Source organism: Gordionus sp. m RMFG-2023, chromosome 2 (genome assembly GCF_954871325.1).
Source record: "Gordionus sp. m RMFG-2023 chromosome 2, tfGorSpeb1-WG-v2, whole genome shotgun sequence".
NCBI classification, from domain to species: Eukaryota; Metazoa; Nematomorpha; class Gordioida; order Chordodea; family Parachordodidae; genus Gordionus; species Gordionus sp. m RMFG-2023.
This window is the reverse complement of record NC_088776.1, coordinates 18,251,695-18,261,327: the sequence shown is the minus strand read 5'-3', so window position 1 is coordinate 18,261,327 and position 9,633 is coordinate 18,251,695. Positions and strand designations below refer to the sequence as shown.

Sequence of the window (9,633 nt, the reverse complement as noted above, 5' to 3'; positions counted from 1 at the left end):
ATTTTTATATTTTTATCTTTTAAATTTCATTTCATTTTTATTTCACTTCTGCAATAAATATTTTTTATTAATATTTTTTGCATATCAAATTATTTCATTACAATTACGATTATATATTCCAAATTTTTTAAAGAGATCAATACTATCCGCGATTATCACGGGATTTAAAGGGATCTGAATTCAATTTTTTACAAGATATTAATCGATAGCTAATCAAAAGATCTATTCAATTGGAGGTCAATCTCTCCCTCTTAATGCGCAAGTATAGATATGGTGGATCAAGAATATTTTTATCAAACAAAAATATTGATATGGGTACCAAAATAGCTTTAAAATCTATTGATTGAAAATATCTCTTCTTGCTCTTAATGAGTGTAATTAGTCTTGGGGGTAGATAGAGTAGAGGGGTAAGGGGGGGGGGTGGGGGGGGGGGTGGTAAAAAATATTGATATAGGTATAGGTATCAAATAAAAGGTAATTAAAATATCTTTTGATTGTAATAATAATTTTTACTCTAAGTAGGCGGGTCGAGATCTCGGGGGGTCAGTAATATTTTTGTCAACACTAAATATCAATATGGGTATCAAATAAGAGCTAATTAAAAATCTATGACTGATTCATTCTTGTTAATGGGTAAGACTTGGTCTGGGGAGTAGATGAAATGGGGGGGGGGGGGGTTAAAAATAAAAATGATTTCTGACCTCCAAGGCCTTGACCCGCCCACTTAGAGTAATAATTATTATTACAATCAAAAGATATTTTAATTACCTTTTATTTGATATCTATATCAACATTTTTTATCACCCCCCCCCCCCTCCATCAGCTCCCAAGACTAAGTCCCACACATCAAGAGCAAGAATGAATACTTTAAATCAATAAAAATAAATTGAGAAAAGATAAGGAAAATAAAGATTAAAAATGACTTAAAGAAATCACTAAAAGTTAGAAATAAAATAAGAATGGAAAATTAAAAAAATTATTTAAGAAAAATTGACATAAAAATATTTTTCCTTTTCTTTTGGGACTTTTCCTTTTTTAATTGAATCCTTTTTTGATTGGACTTTTTCCTTTTTTGATTGAACCTTTTTCTTTTTTATTTGACACTTTTCATCAAACTTTAAGCCTTTGAGACTTTTTCATTTTTGTTGATACTTTACTTTTTTGAACCTTCTCCTTTTTAGATTGACCCTTTTCCTTTTTTGAATGGGAAACTTTGTAAATAACCTTCATGTGTATATTGTAAAAAGCTTGTATATTTATTATAATATTCAGTATTATAGGTATGTGGCTATCAAATTTAATATAGATGATAGTTTTAAATGGAAATAAAATATTAATAAAAAATTAATTTAATGGAGAACCATATATTTTAAAAATGAAGTCGTTTAAAAAATTTTCCTTGTATTTCAAATATAAATATTTAAATTTAATAATGATAATATATTTTTTTAGAAAAAGCATTTTGTCATAGGGGGGGGGGGGGTTAAAGTGAATTAAACGATTTAAAACGAAGAAAATAATGTTTCTCGGTAGAAACGAATTTAAATGCAATTTTTAGGCTTAGTAATTATTTTAATCAGATTCATGCTGAAATTTTTAAAGATATGTTCAAAAATTGAAAAAAATAAACTTAATCACATATTAATTAATTGTAAAAAATTGGCCAAAAAGCTTATAATTTCAATTTTATATAGAAAATCTTATTTTTTATTTCCCTTTATGTTTTTATTATACAAATGCCTAATAATATTTAATATATTTTAATTGTGTGAATATAATATAATAAATGTTAATGTTTTTTAAGGTAAAATATGTTTCTTCTTATTTCATTTTTATTTATTTCATTATCACATTTAAATCAACTTATTTTGCCCCTTCTTTATCAACATTTAAGATTTCGATAAGATTTAATTGTTGCTGTTTCATGTTAAAACATAAGTAAGATAAAAGACGTGCTAATCCTGAAAACGATCATCTGCAGAACATGCACCTATGGGAATTGTAATGCCCCATTACTGGTTAAAATAATTTTTATGATATTTTTTAAAATAAATATAGAAAAAAATTATTCTCATACGAGATATTTTTGGTGTAATATTTTTATTACGATGGAAAATATAAACATTGAGGAACGAAATATAAAATAGCATATTATCTTAATAAATAAAGAGAAAAACATCGAATGTATTGTATAATTCTGTGTTTCAAAAATAAGCGTTGGGGAAAAAAGCCTAATTTATAAATAAATAAAATAAGAGAAATTTTTATATTATATTTCTTATCTCTTCTTTTTTAAATAATTCCTTTTTTTTAAAAGAATTAATTAATTTAAAATGTCTAATGATTGCAATGGTTTTGTTAAAAATATTATTTAGCTCAAGAAATTTGATGTGAAAAAATTGATTATTAAAAAATGTAAGACCAAGACAAGAAATAATTTGAATTCTAAATTTTTCTCTCAATAATGAAAAATATGAGTGGCTCACTGAACGTGAATTTTCCAATGCTCTATATTGTTGGTCATAGAGGTCTGCATTGGCTTCGGATGGGTTTGGCCGGGTTTTCTAAAATATTTTTCCTACATTTGGTAGGTGACGGGTGGGTTGAAAAAATTTCAAAACAACGAGTGAGCGATCTTTTTGGTTTACTCTCCCCCTCCCATTGCAGCTCTAGTTGGTCCCAGAGGAAAAATATGTTTGTGATGATAGAGTTCGAATATGAATAATCTTTTGAAGGCTGTTTAACGGCATGAAGAGGCAACCACTCATTTGCAGTTGATGATTCAAATAAATCATTTGGCAAAAATCTAATAAAAATATGATAGATTCTATGCGCAAATATCAATGAAAATTTTTGTCAAAGATCAAGACGAATTTCGCTTATTTATAAATCTTAAATTATTGTATGGTTTGATAAATAAAATTGTTTTTAAATTGCTTCCCTAATAGTAAACTTTACGCTTCGTCATTGATACTTATTAGATACGTCGATTTGAAATTTTATTTTATTTTATATCTTACGGCGAGATTTTATTTTTATTTTATATACATTTTATTTTATCGTTGCAATTTATGTTTTTTTCTTAACTTTAAAATCAATTTATTTCATCGTTTTATATTTTCGCTAAAATTGACAATTTATATTTTTTGTTATTTTATAACTTAAGTTAAGTTGAATTTTAAACGAACATATTTATTTTTCATAATTGATTATTTTTTATGATATATTTATTTTTAAATAGATATAAAAAGAACATTTTTTTAAAAAAAGTAGGGATAATGAATTTTTGATTTATAATAAAAACTTATTTTGATTGGTGATTTAATGAATAAACTTTTATCGACGACAAATTGTTTACTCTAATTACATAAACATTTAAGAACACTATTAAATCCCTCTCTTTTCTTCAATACTAATACTACTAAAAAATACTTTTCTAAAAAAATCTATACATATTTTCAACAATTAATTTGAATGGAAAAAACAATGTCAAACAAATTAAACGTTGAAATATAAATAATAATGATTAAATTAAAATTCTAATAATAATATAAATATTTAAAATAATATTTATTTTAATATAGATCTAATTGACACATAAAAATATAACATAAAATTGAGCATGAATGTAATATGCCGCTAAAATTTAAGGGGGGGGGGATCATATTGATGCTTTTGGAAATGCAAATACTTACAAATTTGACATATTAATATTTTCAGGGCCTTAAATTATATATGTTTTTATATTAATAGAGCATTAAAAAAAGGCTTCTAGTTAATTTAATCTTTCAAATAAATAATTCCAATTAATTTCAATCGATAAAAAGTTTTCATATCATTTGCACATATGTCAAACATATGTTAGTGCCTTCATCTAGCGAAGAGGATTCAGACAATAGTTCGAATGCTGTAGAAGAGGGAGGAGAAGTTGCCACGGATGTATTACAAGTTCCACTTAATACATACACAGCGTCTCAAAGCTTGCATGGCCTTCCTATACAAAGTCGCAGTATATCACCTTCTCATGAGATAAATTCACATATTTCTTTGAATCAATTCAACATTCCACGGAAAATTGGCGGATCAGAAACTGTTTCCATATCGTCTTCTACAATGTTTAGACCTATTAGTCCAAGTCCTTCTATTTTGAGTGAAAAAGATAGAATTAGTATTATCATGGATGAAAGTCAAGATAAAAGTGAAGAAGAGCATAAAAGGAGACTACAAATATATGTTTTTGTTGCTCGTTGTATATCATATCCATTTAATGCAAGACAACCAACAGATATGACACGTAGATATTATAAGGTGACCAAATCAGGTTTACAACAAATTAAAGAGAGATTTTCAAATTTTTTGAATGTAGACAGCAATCTTGCTGTAGATGAAGCATTTTATAATGCAATTCAACATTATTTTGATGTATTTCTAAAGAGTGATCGAGTATTAAAGATGGTTACAACAGGTGGATGTTCAACAAATGATTTTAGAGAAATTTTTAAGGTTCATATTGATAAAAAATTAAAGATTTTGCCAAATAAAGAAGGACTAAATAAAGATATGGCATTATCTGCCTATATGAATAAATATGATGCCTTATTCAAAGGTGGAACTTCATTTTCATTGAATGAAGATGGTAAAAAATTATCAACTCAACAATCTTTATCAGCTTCCTCCCGTTCACAGCATCAATCATTTATGCAATTTCAAACAAATAGGCCTAGTGCAGAGACTGCATTAAACAAGGAGCAACTTTTTGACATGTTTCAACAAATATTAACTATCAAAAAATTTGAGCATCAACTTTTATATAATGCATTGCAAGTAAATTATTTATATTATAAATTGAATTTTTTTTAGTTGTCTATTTTATTTGTAGTGTTATTATAAATTTAAAATTTTCTCTTTTTTCCCTTAGCAAATTTTAATAAGTTCTTTAAAGTAAATATCTATTAAATTATAAAAGGGGAGAGGATGATTTTTTGATTTATTTTTAAAGTGCACCAATTGCATTAAAAAAAATAATTAATTATGTGGTAATTATATGAAACACATTTAGTATAATAGATTGAGAACCAATGGTTCACTTTATTGAAGTACTGTACTGCTACTTTTTTTATATTTTTGCCAGATTTAAAAATTTACTATAAGAACTTCAAAAGATATGCTATAAAATGCTTTTATACCTAAACTGGCAATACAAATTTATCATATATTAAAGTTATTATTAACTTTTAACCCCCTTCTTACTTTCCCCAACCTTCTTATAAACAACTACCATATTTTATTTTTTAAATAGGTATTTGGCAATACATTACCTTCCCCAATTGCAGATTTTTTTAGTGGGTGTATTGCTCTCTCTAAGCCTGACAAATAATGTAATATGGCCTATAGCTATTTATTCATGTTTCTATCAATTAATAACTAAGTAAATTGTAAATCTTATAAGTTCAAACTCCCCGATAGCTATAAGTTTGGTTTTTTGGAGCCAACTTATCATAAGTTTTAGTTTACAATACAAAGTAACTCAATATATGCACTCGTTTTGAATAGGCCTACTTGAAGGTCTGTTACATAAATGATTATAATATACAAAATGTCTTTTAGTTAACTTATGGTCCATTAAGAAATGTGATGAGATGGTATCAAGTTTAGTTATTTATATAAAACTTATTCACATATTACTTTATCCAATTCATAATATTGTACCTAATTATTTATTTAACTCAGGTCATATTATTTATTTTTTTTACTGTATTCATCAAATGAAAAGTTTCAAAAATGTTAGAACCTGTTTTAAAATTTGTATGAGCCAGCCTGAACGCACCTGACTTCGGGTTGAATTATAAGACCCTATAGTGCACAATTTTCGTTTCTTTAGAACCATTATAGTATAATTATTTGGTATAGTATGATAATAAATATTATTCTTTAAATAGTTCACATTAATAAATTTAATACAAAAATATTTTAAAAAATTCTTAATAACAATAATGCAAAAAAATCGGAAAAAACTATAGGAATAAAAGTTTTCTGAAAATAAATCATTTAAAAATAAAATAATAATACTGAGGATAATACTTGTTAATATCAATAAATAATGTCTATATTTTTAATTATACATGTCTCAATCTTTATGTATTTTGACATCAACACGGTTTGGCCAAAATGTCTCGTCAAGAATTTTTAAATGTTTTGGCCCACCCAATATAGGGTTTATTCGGGACCCATTTGGTAACGTTTCCTGGCCCGTACGTAATTCTTTTTGTAAACGGAAAATCGCAAATTTGCATTATTCAGGTTTGAATAAATTGCAAAATTCCGGACTGGTCAGAAAATTGTTTTGCAAAAATGATTCGCTACTTTGCACAAATTCTCCCGCTCGTTTTTTAGTCAGACCTGCTATGCTAGCCGAGGGCAGGTCAAGCAGTTCAGATCTCTAATATCTATTTCCCACATCTAAATAACATTTAAAATTCCCTTTCAAAAAATATAAACTTTTATATCTTCCGAATCGAGGTTTTAATACCTTTCATTAAGAATTTTTAATACCTTTCATTAAGAAGTTTTAGCAATTTGTTGGCTCGTTATTTAACAAAAATAATGGTTTATCGAACACGAATATATTTTTTTTGATTAGGGGAAATCGGCGTTATATTTTTGGAATTTCGTATTTTTGCGATATTTGTTTTTAATCCCGGCAAAATAATAACCACATTTTTATATCCTAATTCTAAAATAAATTTTATATTTTTTTAAGGCCCGGTAGGCCCAATTAGAAAAATATTTTTAAGCCCCATCCCTGCACGATTTATTAAATTTTTAAGTCCAATTTACCCCCATCCAATTCGGGCATAGTTGCTGGGCTTTATCGAGATGACAAATTCTCTTCACTGATGTACTTGATATACTTACACAATTTAAAATAAGATTAATTTATGATCTTAAATATTTACCTATCGCAGTTTTATTTTTAAATTGTACTTGATGTTCCGATGACTGTTGTTCCAACGGTATTTTTTCCTGCAATTTTTTGTTCTTAATTTTTTCACCCTTGAGATTTTTTTCCCCTAGTTTTTTATTCCTAAGTTTTTCCCGGCTATTTTCCTATATTTCCGCAATTTTTGGTTGAATTTTTTTCCCATTGTCCATTAAAATAGAGAATTAAAATAAATATTTGAAATTTCTTCTCTGTAAGCTTTTTTTTTAAAAAAATTTATTTTCCGAAGTCAAATCTCGATCTAAGACCGAATTCGATTTGGTCGGGCCGAATCAGCGGGACGGATAGATCGAAAGTTTAACAGGTTATATAATCCCCCTCAATTTTATAACATAAAGATGATAGGTTAGGAAAGCTGATAGATAAGATTAAATTAACATTAAGAAAATAGGAAAACGAGCACTTATAGTTTATGGAGATTATATATTAGATTTAACAGTGATATTTTTATGTATTATTATTTATTTTGGATATCGTAATTAAAATCAAAGATGTAGAGACTCCAAACTTAAATCTGACTTTTGAAATTTTTCTTTTGAACAATGATAAACCCATTTTACTATAACCCAATAGAAATACATTACACTATAGGGAAATTTAAACCAATACAATTGTTTGAAGCCAGTGAATAGTGTTGTATTTTTATGATAACCGGCCCTAAGTATATTATGCTTATTTGAATGACAAAGTATTATACTTTAAAAGGATTTTTAAGATTTAAGTTATAATACCGAATTAAAAAGATAAATAAGAAAAATTTGACAAAAAAAAACTGACTTATATTATTTTGAATTAATCTTTTATTTCCTTTAAAAGGATGAATAGAATTATATTTGGTATGCAAGTTTTTAGGAAACAAATATTATAATTTATTGATTTTCAAATGCAATATTTGAAAAGTTTTTTTTTTTTAAATTATTTTCTTATATTTTTTTATATAAATAGTCTAAAATGATTAAATAGAATATTAATTATTCAGAAATTTTTTTTGAATAAGTATAACTTCCATGATAACCTTACCAGCTAAAGATTTAAAGTGTTAAGCACGTTAACATGAGAAACATTGCAGTTTATTGATTTTCCGGGGCCCGATTAAGATACTAATAGCGAACCGATTATACTATATTTGAAATTTTTAGCGTAATTGACGATTGAGGAATTAGTAAATTATAAAATATATTTATAAATAATTAATAGCCTTTTTATATTTAATAAATCGATATAATATGACGTACGTGTTTGGTTTGGGCATTAAAGATTTATTTTATTTATAAATCACACCCATTAATTTAATTTTAAAAACGATAAAATTTGATCTATTTTATTTACGAAAAATATAAGAATATGATTTTATGCTGATTAGGATTTTTTTTTAAACTAAATTTCTTGTTAATATGTGTTAGAAGCTTTGGTACTAGGATTTTATTTAACTTTATTCAACTAAAGAAATTGCAATTTTAAATCAGTATTATGAAAAAAAATTATTGTTGATTTTACAATTTCGCAAATAGATATTTGTATATTTTTCAAAATCAATTTATTTGATTTAAACATTAAAATAAATAATCATCGCAACACTAATCATATGTAATATCCAACTAAATGGAAATTTAAATATCAAAATAAATGTCAACTATAACCATACAAAATTTCAACAATAAGAGAAACAAACTCGAAAGAAATATCCGGGAAAAAGCTTTAGAAAAAAAACTCTCGGAAATTATATCACAGGGGAAAAAACCATCAAATTTACAAAAAGGTCCATAAAATTGGGGAAAACCCCGACCCATTAGTAATATTAAATAGCTATAATTTGATTCTTGATTCAAACTAAGGTCTGATTTGGACTAGAGTCGAAACAATATTATTTAATAGTTTGCATTTTACTTACTTTACCTACTAGGAGGTGTAGGGGTTTACCGTTTTTTCCGAAACAAACCACGCGTACTTTAAGGAAGAGAGATACAATTGATATATAAAAAATAATGGTCTGATAAAATTTGGTCGTTATTGTAAATTATTAAGGGACTATCTACTTTTATAGTAATATAAAATTTGAGCGTTTTATTTAGTAAGTTGCTAGATTCTATATTTGGGGGAAATGAGGATGGTGATTTAGATTCTTATTCGATAGATTTTCGCTTAATTTTTTTTTTTTTAAAAAAGAAGAAATCTACCATAATTTAGTGTCCATTGGAATTTCAAAATTTTTATTTTCCGCTTCCTTTTTTTTAATAAAAAAAATTGAAAATAATATTTATTTTGCCTTAATGTAAAAGGATCAGAATTGGGATCGCGATCAAAAATTTGATCCTGGATTTTGATCCTGTTTTTTGAGAGATCGGGATTCGATCTTTTTAAAATAATCATTTAACAAGTTTTCACAATATTAAATTTAATTTAAATATTTTTTTAAAACAATTTGGTCCCGTTTTGGTTCTTATTTTTTATTCTTATTTCTTTTTAGTCTAGGATAGCTTTTGAACCCTGACGCCCTATTTTGGTTTTTTAAAGTGTTTGGTAGCATTTTTATTTTTTATATATTTTTTTCTTCATTTTTTTGTGTATCTCTCTCTTACTTTTAAGGGCTGTTTAGATAAGTCGAACCAGTACACAACTTATATCTTTTTTTT

At 26.1% G+C, this 9,633-nt stretch overlaps 1 protein-coding gene across 2 annotated transcripts in view; it reads left to right on the top strand.

Annotated features, from left to right (window-relative positions):
• The first annotated feature begins 3,828 nt into the window (after window positions 1-3,828).
• Window positions 3,829-9,633, top strand: part of LOC135924769 (calcium-dependent secretion activator 1-like) — a 44,176-nt gene continuing 38,371 nt past the window's right edge. For both annotated transcript variants that reach the window (XM_065459878.1, XM_065459879.1), the window contains exon 1: window positions 3,829-4,824. In XM_065459878.1, the coding sequence (XP_065315950.1) occupies window positions 3,859-4,824 (966 nt within the window). In that variant the 5' untranslated portion in view covers window positions 3,829-3,858. The remainder of the gene's footprint in view (window positions 4,825-9,633) is intronic.